The sequence below is a fragment of the Vitis vinifera genome, chromosome 15 (assembly GCF_030704535.1).
Source record: "Vitis vinifera cultivar Pinot Noir 40024 chromosome 15, ASM3070453v1".
In the NCBI taxonomy this organism is placed as follows: domain Eukaryota; kingdom Viridiplantae; phylum Streptophyta; class Magnoliopsida; order Vitales; family Vitaceae; genus Vitis; species Vitis vinifera.
The window spans coordinates 22,378,241-22,393,683 of NC_081819.1; the positions used below are offsets into that span (position 1 = coordinate 22,378,241).

Sequence of the window (15,443 nt, forward strand, 5' to 3'; positions counted from 1 at the left end):
CTTCGTGTCATCCCATTGCTTTGTCGTTTTCTTGTTTTCCAGCTCCGTCGTTTTCTTGTTTTTTCGTGCTGCCATGTTACTCGATATCCTTAGGCTCTGACTCTATATTTCAATCCGAATCGAAGTTCATACTTCACTTTTTTATAGTTCCGTGCCTCAAGGTAATGAGGCAATGCGCCGTAATGAGAAAATATGAACTGGAAAAACTAACTCTTAACTTATTGAAGATTCGTTCCCAAAACCAAACAATATATTGGGTTGCATCTTTGGAATTATTTTTAAATTATTATCACTTGTCAAATTAATATAAGTGTCAAAGTCATCATTAATTAGTCAAATTAATATAAGTGTCAAAGTCATCATTAATTATAATAAAATTACAATATTATGGGAGGTACTCATTATTTTTCAGAATAGATAGCATTGCTTGTAAAATATAGAATTTTTAAAAACTTTTAAAAAGTAATCCAATAAACATATAATCAAATAGTAATTTCATTAAAAAGTCTAAAATTGCCCTTTAATTTTTTCTACTTGGATTAACCCATTTGTTTTTTATTTATTTATTTTATTTTTAAGATAAGTCAAAAGATATTTGACTAATCAATATGCCACATTATTTTTCTTTTTTCTTCATTTTACCTAAAAAATAATCAAACTTTTTTTTTAAATTTAATTTTTTTCACTCTTTCATCTTTTCATAGTTATTGATTTTAATCTAAAAACACTTTAAACATATAATAATAATAATAATAATAATAATAATAATAATAATAATATATGATAAATAATTAATAAGAAAAAATTAATGTACAAAGATGTTTAGAATATAAAATTTTATATATCATATTAAATAAAATATTTATTTATTTGATAAATCTTATTATAGATTAAATAAAATTACATTTATCATTTTCTATTTTTTTAAAAAATTTTAAATTTTCATGTGAAAATCAAAATCAATTATCATGATTTTTTTTTTAATTTTTACTTACAATTGTTAATTGAATATAGTTTTAACTTTTTTTTTTGGTTAAAATATTTAATATTTTATTTAAAAAAGATAAAAACTTAGTTGTGGTTATAACATTTTTCTATATTAAAATTTTAAAATTTTTATTCATATAAATAAAATAAATTTTTTTTCATAAAATTGTTATATTAAACCTAAAGAATTAAAAATAGAGACAGGTTTAATCTCGATAATGAATTTAATGCCAATTTCTTATGATTTCAAACTGTTCACCTTTTCCGGCTGGCGCTCTCACCATGAACTTCAAAATCCACAATGCGCTCACATTACACTTGCCTCTTCTCTAACATGTTCCACTGGTGCGCAGTTTAGAACCTTGTGCACACTGCAAAAGCTATATAAAATTCCACTACTACCCCTCCCTCTGCATTTTCCACGTTACAATGGCGAACCACGCCAACTATTCGTCTTCTCTCCTTCGCCTTCTTCTCCTAACCCTAATCGTCGCTGGAATCGAACTCGCCGCCGGCGGAAAGCGCTCGGTACAGATCCCCGATGAGCTCGACGACGTGGTCGACGACGAGGAGGACGAGGCTTGGAAGGAATGGGGCAAAAGATCTGCTCCACCCACAAAATTCGACCCTCCCCCAACCGATTTTTCGGGGATGGACTTGTCCGAGATCCAGGCCGAAATGTTAAAGCGGCATTCCGGGCCGGCCTTCGGGTTCGTTAAGCTTCGATTGGGAGTTCGTCGGTCTCCGGTAATTGAACCTTGTTCTTGGTTCTTGAATTTTAGGGTTTGATAGGTCTGGATCCTTGAATTTCAGTCTTTTGTCTATGATGGTTCCTCGATAAGGTTTCTATGCGGCAAAAGATCATCTCGGTTGTTGACATTATAACAGGATCTTGCTTTATTTTCAGGATATGGTAGCTGAGATTGCTATGAAATGGACAAAGGTTCTCAGGACCGGAGCGATCGAGGCTAATTTCATGGGCGTAGATATAAGCACAGTCATGTTCACTATGGAAAAAGGCCAAGACATAACAGAGGTAAGCTTCAGTCATCTCTAAGTGAGAACCTCAAGATCTAATCCAATCAATCTTTCGCTATCAATGCATTGCGATCAATCGTGTTCTTTGATATAAGGATTAGATTTAGTTCTGCATACAGTTGTCTTGGTTTACAATGATGATCTGTTTGTTTTAGAATTCTTAGTTCTTAATATCAGTGTTTAATCCATTTTGGCTTTCAGTTGAAAGAGTTCATATTGAATGAACCAGAAGCTTATGAGGTGAAGATAGGGGATCAAGTTTTTCGAAGACCTGGAGACCCTCCTCTAGAGGAAGTTGTTGAGATGCTCCACAAAGAGAAAAACAAGGAGAAAAGTGACAGTCCTAGGAAGGAAAATGGGCACCCGAAAGAGGAGTTATAGTTGACTGGAAATCCTACTTAGATACCCCTATGGAGCATTGTTTTTACTCTATTCCCTTTTGTCTGATCCATGGTCTAGATGCTTCAAATTTAGTAAAACAAGGAAGAAATTATAGTGTCCGAGAGAATTGAAACCTGAAAGAAGGGTTGTAGTTGACCAGAAATTGCCCTTAGATAACACGATTGAGCATTGTTTTGACTTTGCAGTATTTAAATTGTATACCCTTTGGTAGAATCCATTGTTGATATCTTTGCATTAATAGACTTATCATTTGGAAGATTGTTCTTCCACCTTTGTCTGATTCCTCTTTTGCAAATCCATGATCTAATTTTTCCAACTTGAACTCCTGCCTTAGCATGCAAAGCTTGCTTACTTCATATAGCATATCAATGTATGAACAGTTATGTATAAGGCCATAGGCTATAACCATGTGCAGTTGTGCATAATGTGTGTATGTATAGTACATACAGTAGATGATATTTCCTTCTGGTGATGGGTTTTTTGGGGGGTTTTAGGGTTTATACATCAGATTTCCTTTTGCAACAGCTCAAAGTTTTCAGGTGTTTTCTGTTTCGATTGTTAGAGACTTCACATGGACCATGACGATGTTACCAGGAATTAAGCATGCAAAACATTAAGATATAGGATATCACATGCAACTCCAGTGATCCTGGCACCCTTTATTCTGAGACCAAAGAAATCTTTTCAACAGTTCCTTTCCCTTATGAATGGGAAGGAAAAAGAAAAAATGTTGGGTTTAATCAGTCTAATTCAGACTACACCATAAGGAATAATGTAGATCAAGTGTCATTTGCATTCGTAAATGGAATTGGTACCCAATAAATGAATAGGGATCTAGTGGAGAAATGACTATTTCAACTTCTTACTAAAGTCAGAGAGCTCAAGAAGTTGGATCCTGCTAATGCCAGCTGCTTCCTCTCTTTCTTTCTGGGTGTTGTATCCCCATTTCCCTGCCCCAACAAGGCACCCCATTGAACGAAAAGAGACAAGGAAGTTGAGGAAGATAACATACATGTAATTTTAACAAAGGAAGAAGCAAAGTGAGGAAAAATTACCAAGATACAAATTCCACCCATCTAATTCAGGCTCTTTGATGACATTCTTGAGGGTTGCAAGTCTATCTTCAACAAAACTGGACAAAATTGGGTAAGCTAATATTAGTTTTCAATTTAACTTCACATTAGGATCACTGATGGGCAGGAAGATTACGAAAATGAAAAAACAGTCTGATTAAGGAGGCATTAAGATGATGATTCTGTTGCTGATATGCTAAGCACCAAAAAAATCTTACTGTAGTGTCAGGCCCTGATGTTCTGATTGCTTCTGAAGCTGCTTGAGCACTTCGACCTTAGGACTGTAGGAATTTTCAAAATAAGAAAACGAAAAATTAAACAACAGTAGATTGTTGAAGTACCAGATGCAATGGTTAGTGCTATTTCTCAACATCAACAGGTAGAAAACATACGAACCCTGTTCCCAGACCATAGATTCTTTCAGATGGTATTGTCACTCCTGCAAGCTCTCGTAGTAATGCTTCTGCAAATCGGCCCTGAAATGGAGAGGAGGAAAGGGGGGAGAGAGAGTAGATGACAAAGAAAAACAGTAAGAGATCTAAGAAGAAGAGAAATTGCACCTTTAGCAAATAAAGAATTTACTTATAGGAGATTTGATTTCAAAATCCCAATTAGAATGCTGTATTCAGTGTCTAGTTATATATACTTTGACAATAAACACACCTGTTTTGTGGTAACGATGTAGACCTTTGAGCTTGCAAACTTCAAAGCATCAGCAACACCTGGGTAAAATCTGCAATAGAAGCAACTTTTTGATCAATTGTTAAACCATCAAAACCGAATTAAGCAAAAGAAACCAAATTTTTACTCGAGCAATAACCCATTTACAGTATTACAATATTTGGAGGAGCTTCAATGATCTCCTTCAAATGTGCAAAGAATTTTGACTACATTTTGACTTGCTTTTCAGCAGACTGAGTCTTATTACATGTAGGAAACAAATATGGTGTCTATGAAATTGCTAATAGCCAAGCAAAGGAATGCAGGGATATCTCTAAACTGGAAATATACTAGCCCATATAAGAGAAACCACAGCAAATCCTATATTATGTACCCTATTCACTGGCTTTTCAGTAATATACATTATCTTTGCATGTTTGATCCCACCTTATCAAAGGAATTTTACCTATTTGCATCAATCCAAGTGGCCAAGTCATCCTCCATCCATTCATCCCTGACCTTTCCAAAAAGATCTACCAAAGGTTCCCTTTTCTCGTCCCATTCTTCCATTATGACAGGTTTGAGCTTTGACCAGTTCTCCAATATCCCCTCGATTGTAAGCCCCTCTACAACCTAGGACGTTAAGCCATGACTATCAGATGAAAACCAAACAATGGATAATGCTTGCAAACTGTCTAACTTAGAAAACATGTTGAATGAAAAACATTTTTTGTGAGAATTTATTCTAAAAGTATGTTATTTTTTTAGAAAAAAATTGAGATGATTTTCAGTTAGAAGTGGTAAAATTTGATACAATTCATCAATATGATTTGAACTCTAATTCACTTTTCATGGATTTGTGTTGAATATAATTTTGGGTTTGGTCAAATTTAATTCGATTTACATAACTTGTTTTTGGTTCAATTTGTATAGTAAGAATTTGACCCAAATTAATTCATTTTAAATTTAGTTTTAAATAAATAGGTGAATTGAATAGTAAGTATGTTTGATTAAGAAATTAATCATATAAATTTATAAAAGATTTAGCTCAACATGTTTACTAAATAGGAGGATCTTAAATATAGTAAAATGCCTGAACTCTATTAATATGAAGTGTCACCTTTATTTTCAGTTGTCTTTTATAAAGTATTTTGAGTAGCAATTGAAATTACAGAAAATATTTTAGAAATTCTTACATTTCATACAAGTGTATCGCAGAAGTTAAGAACACTTTCTCCTTTTCAAACAAAATTTTAGTTCTGAAAATAATTAAAAGATTGTTTTTAAAAAAGACCCAAACAAAGCCTAAGATTTCCACTACAGTGTCACTCGAATTGACAACAAAATAACCCATATTTTGCATCCAACTGATAATAAAAGCCAGAGTTGCATGGATATCCACTCACCGAGGACTTCCTGATGGATGGCAGTCTCATCTCCAGCAGCAACCTCACAAGCAGTAGATTTTCATACCCAGTTTCTACCACCGGTCGTATCTGCCATTTTTATAAATTCAAATATAAAATTTGCCTTTTTCTTTATGAATGAACTAAATTTAACTATGTATTCATATTTTCAATAATTTTTTTTATATATTTTAATAGTTTTTCGTGATACTTTTAATAACACTGAAAACAAATTTGAAAAAAATTGTTCTTGATAAAAAATTTATCAAACACATGTTTTTGAAAAGCTTAAAATTGTTTTTAAGAAAATTTGCTCAAATTCCAGAAGATGTATGAAACCGGGAAAGAAATTTTCCAATAAACGGCTCCAGATTCCCAAATTTTTCCAACTTCAATTCTTTATTTTCAATATCACATCCAGCCATCATTCACATAAAAAGGCTTTAGAAAAAACGATAAAGAATAGTATTCGATGACTTGAAGAACAGGGAGGAAGAAGAATAGCTTACTATGAACATCTGATCAACAATCCAATCCTCCAACTTCGAATCCACACCGTCGAACAAACCAGGCCATCTCACCTTAGCAGCCTACAAAGGAGAACAACATCAAAAACGTAATTTACTTCGTTAAGCCCTAAAACCTCTGTTTGGTTGCCAAGAAAATGAAGTAAACAGCTTCGGCAATTTTGCACAATGGCTAATTTTATCTTGCTTTTACTTTATTTTCTCGGAACCAAACATGGTGACGAAAACGGAGAAGAGCGAAACCTTGACAGCGGAGAGAGAGCTCTCTCCACAGCTATCGCAGAGAATTCCATCGAAATCCAACGCGTAAAGATCGCCCATTTCCTCTGAGATTACTCGCCGCCCAATTGCGATCTTCTCCTCTTAGTCCACCCGCCCCAAGAGACGACAATGGGTTGTCCCAGTGGAACTCTGCCACGTGTTGTCGTACTCACATTTTTTGACGGCATGGATCTATGATCGTTGGGTGACTATAGGCCACGAGTGAACGGACGGTTGAGATACGTGGGGTTTAGGAATGGTATTTCAGTAATTTTGTATAATATCAGCATTTCTCTTTAAAGAAATAAAGAGAGAAAAAAAAAACAAGATTTTATTAGAATTAGAAACAGATTTTTTTTAAAAAAAGTTTATTTATTGAATTCCTTCCCATATAATTTTTTTCCCGCCTGTATGATAATTTAAAATAAGAAATCTCTCAAATTAATTTTAAACTTTCTTTTTATTGAATATAAATTAATTGACATTATATTTAATATCTAATGTCCAGATAATAAAAGTCTGCAGTCTTATATTAAAATCAATATTAAATTAATAAATGATTAATTAAGTTGAATTTTTCTTTCATGTTAATAATTACTAAGGTGTATATTTATAAAAATAAAAATAAAAGTCTGATCATTTAAAATTCACACGAAATATTATCATAGAATTATATTGAGCTCAAGTTCATTTCAATTGGAGGGTTTGATTTAGGTCAGTTTTCAATTAATCGGAGGATCAAATTTTGCTTTTTCTTTTTTTATCTAATTGAAATTGATTGTAATAGATATAATAATTACACTAAGAGTCCATTACTTATGAAAGGAATCATTTAAACTATGGTTCCAAAAAATTTAAGAAAAAATATAAAATCAATAAATTATTTTTATATTTTGCTTCAAATTCATTTCATTTAATTTAATTTGTTTTTAATATAATGATTAAATATTTTTAAAATATATAAGTTTTTAATTAATTTTAAATATATTTAACTTTGATATTTTTCATAGATAAGAAAGTGAGAAAATTATTTGTAGTTCTTTTTTTCTTTTATCACTGTTTTTCCCAAGAATCAAATACAACTGATTTTTAATTTAGTATTAACTTGATTTAGAGTGTTTTTCATAATAATTCTACAAGACGTTTATAGTATTTTTAATACTTAAAAAATAAAAAAATTTAAATATTAAAAAGATTAAAAATGCTCATTGAAATCACTAACAAACGAACTCTTAATTTAATTTGATTAGGTTCATTTAGTGGGCTAAAAATACCTAATTTTTTTTGGAAAATGAAACCAAAAAAATTATTATCATATTATAGGACTAAATAAATACATATCATACAACTCAAAATATCATAATCAAATTTAAGATATTTTCACAATAGTTATGATTATTATTAGGTTGAAAACAGTTTTTTTATTCAGAGTATTTTGAGCAATTAGCATTTTAAGAATTTTTATATCAAACGTAAAATAATTAATAAATGATTGATCAAGTTGAATTTTTCTTTCATGTTAATAATTACTAAGGTGTATATTTATAAAAAATTTTTAAAAAAAGTCTGATCATTTAAAATTCACAATAATTTCATGAAAAATAAACTAATAATTATTTCTCATATTTGGCTTCTCAATAATTCTTAAAAAACTTTTCCAAACAAATTCTTATTATCCTCTTAGCTTAAATTAATAAATAAATAAAAAATTCATTCCAAAACCAATCAAATGTTTTAATTATTTATTTTTTTAACTCCATAAAATCAAATTGATAATTTGGATTTTTAATCAAATCAATATAAGAAATTTCAAAAACCCTAAACACCATTTCCATTTATTGAAAAAACTTTTTGTCAATAAATTATGATTAAAACAAACAAACAAACCATTTCCATTCATGATAATCAGAGCAAAAACTAATCTCTACTCTCTCTGACTGAAGCCATGCAAAAGTACTGCAGACAAAAACTACCCAATTGAAACTGTAATTAGTAACAATTAAGCCAATCAGTTAGCTTCAGTTTAATAATAGCTAAACCACCTTACCTATAACACACTGTGTCTCATTCTGTTAGAACAATCGTTTCTTCTTTTCACTTTTCATAATTTCTTTCCTTCCTGATTCTCTTATTCCTTAACATGGTATCAGAGCCTGCTCTACCCTAAGCCATGGAAACTTCATCGATAACCTCCATGGAGAACACTGCAAGAACCACTAGTCTCCTTCTAGTTTCTTTTTCTCATCCAATCTCGTCCAAATTGGACAACAAAAACTTTCTGATATGGCGAAAGCGAATACTAACAATTTTAAGAGGTCGTAAACTTCAAAATTTTCTTTCTGAATCAATAGTTCTACCCTCAAAATTCATGTCTCCAAGTGATGAATGAACATCATTGTCTCATCAATCCTAAGTTTCAAGATTGGGAGCAACAGGACCAACTCATCATGTCATGGATTCTTGCATCCATATCAGATGCCCTTCTAACACGTATGATTAATTGTGATACTTCAGCTCAGGTATGGAAGACTCTTGAACAATATTTTTCCACTCAAGTACGAGCTAAAATAACCCAGTTCAAGACTCAGTTTCACAACACAAAGAAATGTGATCTGTCTATAAGCGATTACCTTTTCAAGATTAGAAATATTATTGATCACTTGGCTTTAGTTGGCCATAATCTTTTTGATAAAGATCATATAAATGCAGTGTTTGAAGGATTACTTCAAGAATATGAAACATTCATCATCTCAATAAGCTCAAGAATCGACCCATATGCAGTTGAAGAAATTGAAGCACTTCTTCTTGCCGAAGAAACTCGCATTGAGAAAAACATCAAGATTCATGAATTCTCTGCTCCCAATTTAGCCTACCTGGTCATATTCAATGGACCCTCAAATTTCAACCAAAGACTTGACAATAGAATTTATAGCATGAACTCATCTGCATTCTCTGGAAATGGAATATCCCACGACTGTGGGAACTCATCTCAACGAGAGAGAGGAAGATCGGGTAGAGGTTCTTGAAGAAGCAACAATAAACCTCAATGTCAGCTCTATGGTAGAATGAGACATGTAGTCATGCAATGCTATTACAGATTTGATTAGTCATTTTTTGGTCTCTCACAACTTTAAGGAAACCGTGCATAAAGAAACATAGCCCACCTTTCACAACAACTCTCTGAACACATCTACCTAGGATTTCCGTCGACAACACCAGGATTTCTATCTTAACACCAGAAGTCTCACATGACACTAATTGGCACCCATATTATGGAGCAACAAACCATCTCACACCTAATATCAACAATCTTATGATCAAATCACAATTCCCTACATCAGAATAGGTGTTCGTGGGAAATGGTAAGGGTCTCCCTATACACCATATTGGACATACTTCCATTCCCATCACTAGTTATTCCATCCAAATTCTTTACCCTAAAACAACTTCTACATGTTCTAGAAATTATTAAAAACCTTCTTAGTGTTTCAAAGTTTGCTAATGATGATCATGTATTTTTTGAATTCCATCTCAATTCCTACTTTGTCAAAGATCTTGCAACCAAAACAATTCTTTTACAAGGACAACTTAAAGGAGGACTATATGTGTTTGATAACACACAACTCAATATCAGTCATCAGTGAAAGCCATCCTCCAGTTCTCAAAGCTCAAAGATTTCCTTTCTCTCATGTTTCACAACAACATCTATCTCTCCAAAGACTTCAACAGCAGCAGCTACACTTGAAAATGCTCACTCATCATTCAGTCTATGGCATGATAGATTGGGGCATCTTTCTGCAAAAATTTGTCTCTTATACTCAACAAATGTAATCTTTCACATCTCAATAAAAAGTCATCCATTATTTGCTCTGCTTGCTACATGGGAAAAATTCACAAGCTCCCGTTCCATCATTCCACAACCTCTTATATGACACCCTTGGAGCTGATCCATTCATACCTTTGGGAACCTGCCTCAATACCTTTGTCAAATGGATACAAATATTATATTCATTTTATTGACGCCTACTCTCGGTTTACCTGGATATATATGGTCAAACAAAAATCCGAAGCACTTCAAGTTTTCCTCAATTTCAAGGCACAAATGGAACTTCAACTCAGTCACAAGATTAAAGTTGTGCAAACTGACTGGGAAGGAGAATATCAGGCGTTCACACATTATTTACTCTCCAATGGAATAATTCATAGGACCTCATACCTCTACACGCATGAACAGAACAGTATTGCTGAGAGTAAACATCAACACATTGTTGAACATGGCCTCACTTTGTTAGCTCAAACATCTCTTTCCCTCAAATATTGGGATGAAGCCTTTCGTACCTGCGTATTTCTAAACAATAGATTGTCCACCTCAGTTTTGAAGAACAAATCTCCACTTGAAGTATTGTTTCATACAACACCTTCCTACTCACAACTCAAAGTATTCGGCTATGCTTGCTACCCTTTTTTCCAGTAAATCAACCAGTTGTGTCAAAATTAACTTCAATTCTTTATGTTCAATATCACATCCAGCCATCATTCACATAAAAAAAAAAAAAAAAAACCTTTAGAAAAAACGATAAAAGAATAGTTTTCGTTGAATTAAAGAAGAAGAGCTTACTATGAACATCTAATCAAAAATCCAATCCTCCAACTTCGAATCCACACCGTCGAACAAACCAGGCCATCTCACCTTAGCAGCCTACGAAGGAGAACAACATCAAAACGTAATTTACTCCGTTAAGCCCTAAAACCTCTGTTTGGTTGCCAAGAAAATGAAGGAAACAGCTTGGCAATTTTGCATAATGACTAATTTTATCTTCGTGGTTTTTCCTTTATTTTCTTGGGAACCAAACATGTGACGAAAACGGAGAAGAGCGAAACCTTGACAGCGGAGAGAGCTCTCTCCACAGCTACTCGCCACCCAATCGCGATCTCCTCTTCTTAGTTCACCCGCCGAAGAGACGACAACGGGTTTTCCGTCACCGCCAGTGGTACTGTGCCACGTGTTATCCTACTCACAAATCTCCAACATACTCTCAGCTCAGGCTATCTTCCTTTCCCAAGTTTCCTACCACCACTATCTTGTCTCCCAAGTCTCTCTAAAACCTCTCCCTCACCCTCTGTAACAACTCCAGAAAAGAAAAATATCTCCCCTCCCACACCTCTCTGCCTTGCCCCTCCAAGCCAGCCCAAAAAAAAACGCTCACCTGATGTCTTTCTCTCCAAGCCACCCCCCAAAATATCTGTGTCACCAGCCAGCCCCCAAATCCCCCCTCACTCTTAACGGCCTCACTGCAAAAAAACTCTCCTCTGCTGAATATTCCCTCATACGTGTCTCTTCCCCATTGCATCCACTAACCATTATTGTGACTCCCTGATGGCTAACCACAAGGCGACACGTGAGTCCTGGAGAGCCCTCCACCTGGTAGAAAAGCCTACAGAAATGTGATAAAAATGAGCCCAAAAATGGGTCTACACAAAGTTTGCTTTATTTTATTTTATATCTAATAATTATACTTTTAAAACGAACCCAACAAACCCTTTAAACTAGGTTTGATTAAAAAAAAAAAACAAAAGAAAAAAAGAGAAAATACAAAAAAAAAATATATATATATATATATATAAAATAAATTTAAAATCAATAAATTATTTTTATATTATACTTGTAACTCATTTCACTTAATTTAATTTATTGATATAATAATTAAATATTTTAAAAATATTTAAGTTTTTAATTAATTTTAAACATACAAAATAAAAAAAATCATTATCTTTAATTTTTTTTCTTCTATCACTATTTTTTCGTAAACCAAATATAATCTTAGTGTTTGTGTAAATAAACTAAAATAAAAAAAAGTTTCAACGATGTTGGTAATGTATTGAGTGACTAAATAAATGGTTTTTAATTTAGTACTAACTAGATCTAATTTAGTTTGTGAAGGTTCCTTTAGTTGACTACATATACCCATGTTTTCTGGATGAAATAAATATAAATCATACAACCCAAAATATCATGAATTTAAGATATTTCCACAATAGTTATGATTATTATGAGGATAAAAACAAAGACCCTAGATTTATCTTAAAATTATTATGGAAACGGTTTTCTTTTATTTTTTTAGAGTATTTTGACCAATTAGCATTTTAACAATTTTTATAACAAATCGTACAATAATTTGATGAAAAATAAATCAATAACAATTTTTTATATTTGGCTTCTCAATAATTCTTAAAAACCTTTGTTAAACAAACTCTTATAGTCTCGTTAGCTTATATTGATAAAAAAAAAAAAAAAACAAAGGTTTAATAGGATAAGCGATGGAATGGTTTAAGAAATTTTTTTTAGATTTGTTATTTTTTTTCCTTCAAAATCAAATTAGTAATTTTGATTTTTAATTAAATTAATGTAAGAAATTTAAAAAACCATAAACACCATATGCTGCTCTTCCAATCTGCAGCTTCATAATTATTGAAAAAAAAATTGTCAATAAATTGTGATTGAAAAAAAAAAAAACCATTTCCATTCACGAGAATCAGAGTAAAAAACTAAAAACTAATCTCTACTCTCTGTGACTGACAACATGCAAAAGTACTGCAGACAAAAACTACCAACTGAAACTGTATTCCCACACTTTGGACCCTACAAATTCCTCATGCCAAAACACGATTTATCTAGTGAAAAAGAACCGACCATGAACAGAAAAAAACGATGAGTTTGAATCTAAAATTGTACCCTTCATTGCTGTTTAACACCGAACTTAGTCTTCTGAGGCATATTGAATGACATGTTCTTGGCTTCTGTGTATTCTTTTTCTTGTTATGGCAGGAGGTTCGAACTGCGCAACAACAAAATCTGTACTGTAAAAATTGTCCCAAATCCGGAAATACGATTCAGGTTTTCGTACTTACAGTTGCAGGATGTACTGCCCTGCACGGATGACGGGGTGGTGTGCTTGAGCTCCGATATGAACTAATGGTTTTGAATCGATGATGATGAAAGACTCTGTAGAAATCTGTAAAATGGTATTGGCTTCAATGCCAAAAACCGGGTGGCTATTCTCATTTATATACAATTACAGAAGAAGTTTTGAAATACACAATAACAGAAATTTAAAAATAGTCAAGGGTTATCTCTTGGGTTATCTCTTAAAGTGGATAAGTGTTTATCTGGTGGATAAGATAAGTGAGAAGCCAAGGAAATCTCGGTGGTTTGAATGTTGTGGTTATCATCCCCCCTCAAGCTAATGGGGAGAGAAACCACCATTAGCTTGTCACGAAGCAGACAAAAACGAGCTAAACTTAGTCCCTTTGTAAAGATATCAGCAGGCTGATCATAAGAACCAATGAACTGAAGGGAAATATCTCGATTAGCAACTTTCTCGCGGATGAAGTGAAAATCAACTTCAATATGTTTGGTGCGGGCATGAAACACAGGATTAGAAGCAAGAGCAAGAGCGCCACTGTTATCACACCAAATAGTAGGAGCTGTGGGCAAAGAAATATGAAGTTCTTTGAGGAGCATACGAATCCAATACAGCTCAGCAGTAGTAATAGCTAATGTCCTATATTCGGCTTCAGTGCTAGAACGAGCTACCACATATTGTTTCTTGGCAGTCCATGAGATTAAGCAAGAGCCAAAGAAAACGCCATACCCAATAGTTGATCTTTGATCATCGGGATTACCAGCCCAATCTGAATCACAAAAGGCTTGAAGAGTTTGCTCGCCCTTAGTGTACCATAATCCCAGATCAATGGTGCCTTTTAAGTAACGTAAGACACATTTTGCTGCTGTCCAATGAACAGAATTAGGACAGTGCATATGTTGACATAGTTGGTTGACAGAAAATGCTATATCAGGTCTAGTCAAGGTGCAATATTGAAGAGCTCCCACAGTTTGTCGATATTCTGTAATTTGAGAAGCTGTGAGTGGCTCACCAACATGAGTGGATAATTTAAGGCCTGTGGTACAAGGAGAGGAAGCAGGTTTGGCCCCAGCCATCTTGGTACGATGAAGAAGATCCCCGATGTACTTGGATTGTCGAAGATGTAGGCCAGAAGAGTCACGACTTGCTTGGATGCCGAGAAAATAGCCTAAAGGACCAAGGTCTTTCATCTTGAACTCGGTCTGTAGCTTTTGGATTAGAGACTGAATGAGAGAAGGATATGTACCTGTAACAAGGATATCATCTATGTAGATGAGGATAAATAGATGAATATGGCCCTTATGATAGACAAATAAGGAGGCATCCACTGGTGAGGATAGGAAACCGAATTCAAGTAGAGTTTGAGATAGACGCATAAACCAAGCACGAGGTGCTTGTTTGAGGCCATAAAGTGACTTGTTCAGTTTGCAAACATAATCTGGAAAATCTGAATTAACAAACCCCTTAGGTTGCTCCATATATACATCCTTTAGCAAGATCCCATGAAGAAAAGCGTTAGATACATCAAGCTGTCTGATTTCCCAATCAAATTGAATAGAAAGTGTAAGAAGAACCCGTACAGTAGAAGGCTTAATTACTGGACTAAAAGTCTCAGTAAAGTCAATACCTTCTTCTTGAGCAAATCCCAAAGCCACTAATCTTGCTTTGAATCTGTCAACCTCACCTGTGGATGTTTGTTTAACTTTATACACCCACTTATTTCCCACCACATTATGATCAACAGGTCTAGGACATAGCTTCCATGTCTCATTAGCCAATAAAGCATCATATTCCTCTCTCATAGCAACACACCAGTCAAGTAATAAAGCAGCTTGTCGGTAAGAGGTTGGTGCAAGGGGAGTCACAGTACTGGATAATGCTTGGAGAGGATATTGGGTGGAATAGAGTTTAAAATCTGAAAATGTGCGAGGTTTGAGGTTTCCTGTTTGGGAGCGAGTTGTCATGGGGTGATGAGAGTGATTGGAAGAAGAGGAAAATTCAGGTATAGAAAGGGTAGGAGCTGGACCAGGTATGGGAGAAGGTAGAGTGGAGATATGAGGAGAAGTGGGGATAGGTAAAGATTCTAGAGGAGAATCAGGTGAATCTGAAATGATTGGAGAGGAATGCTGTAAATTAGAAGTAGATAAAGAAAATGAAGGAGAAGGT

General features: G+C 33.8%; 2 protein-coding genes and 1 long non-coding RNA gene across 3 annotated transcripts; 1 reads left to right on the forward strand and 2 right to left on the reverse strand.

The window, feature by feature from the left end:
- Positions 1-1,245: 1,245 nt before the first annotated feature.
- Positions 1,246-2,707, forward strand: LOC100256823 (uncharacterized). The gene is made up of 3 exons (XM_002275859.4): positions 1,246-1,734; positions 1,895-2,023; positions 2,227-2,707. The coding sequence occupies exons 1-3, from the start codon at positions 1,417-1,419 to the stop codon at positions 2,404-2,406; spliced, it is 627 nt and encodes a 208-aa protein (XP_002275895.1). The 5' UTR covers positions 1,246-1,416; the 3' UTR covers positions 2,407-2,707.
- Positions 2,708-3,055: 348 nt separating this feature from the next.
- Positions 3,056-6,624, reverse strand: LOC100260183 (uncharacterized). The gene is made up of 9 exons (XM_002275765.5): positions 6,337-6,624; positions 6,076-6,156; positions 5,567-5,656; positions 4,627-4,793; positions 4,164-4,233; positions 3,897-3,976; positions 3,719-3,781; positions 3,483-3,559; positions 3,056-3,377 (listed from the first exon to the last, which is right to left on the reverse strand). Exons 1-9 carry the CDS (start codon positions 6,412-6,414, stop codon positions 3,277-3,279), a joined length of 807 nt encoding a protein of 268 aa, XP_002275801.1. The 5' UTR covers positions 6,415-6,624; the 3' UTR covers positions 3,056-3,276.
- A 1,605-nt stretch (positions 6,625-8,229) lies between these two features.
- Positions 8,230-11,843, reverse strand: LOC109124095 (uncharacterized). The gene is made up of 2 exons (XR_002032016.2): positions 10,973-11,843; positions 8,230-9,227 (listed from the first exon to the last, which is right to left on the reverse strand). It is a non-coding gene; the product is annotated as an uncharacterized LOC109124095 (long non-coding RNA).
- Positions 11,844-15,443: the final 3,600 nt, after the last annotated feature.

What these genes read in the sequence shown, in the direction of transcription:
- LOC100256823 (XM_002275859.4), top strand. Translation starts at nt 1,417, where the DNA reads ATGGCGAACCACGCCAACTATTCGTCTTCTCTCCTTCGCCTTCTTCTC. An exon ending in TGGGAGTTCGTCGGTCTCCG is followed by an intron (nt 1,735 to 1,894) that starts GTAATTGAACCT and finishes CTTTATTTTCAG; the next exon opens with GATATGGTAGCTGAGATTGC. An exon ending in AAGGCCAAGACATAACAGAG is followed by an intron (nt 2,024 to 2,226) that starts GTAAGCTTCAGT and finishes TTTGGCTTTCAG; the next exon opens with TTGAAAGAGTTCATATTGAA.
- LOC100260183 (XM_002275765.5), bottom strand. Translation starts at nt 6,414, where the DNA reads ATGGGCGATCTTTACGCGTTGGATTTCGATGGAATTCTCTGCGATAGC. An exon ending in GCTCTCTCTCCGCTGTCAAG is followed by an intron (nt 6,157 to 6,336) that starts GTTTCGCTCTTC and finishes TCTCCTTTGTAG; the next exon opens with GCTGCTAAGGTGAGATGGCC. An exon ending in TTGTTGATCAGATGTTCATA is followed by an intron (nt 5,657 to 6,075) that starts GTAAGCTATTCT and finishes TAAAAATGGCAG; the next exon opens with ATACGACCGGTGGTAGAAAC.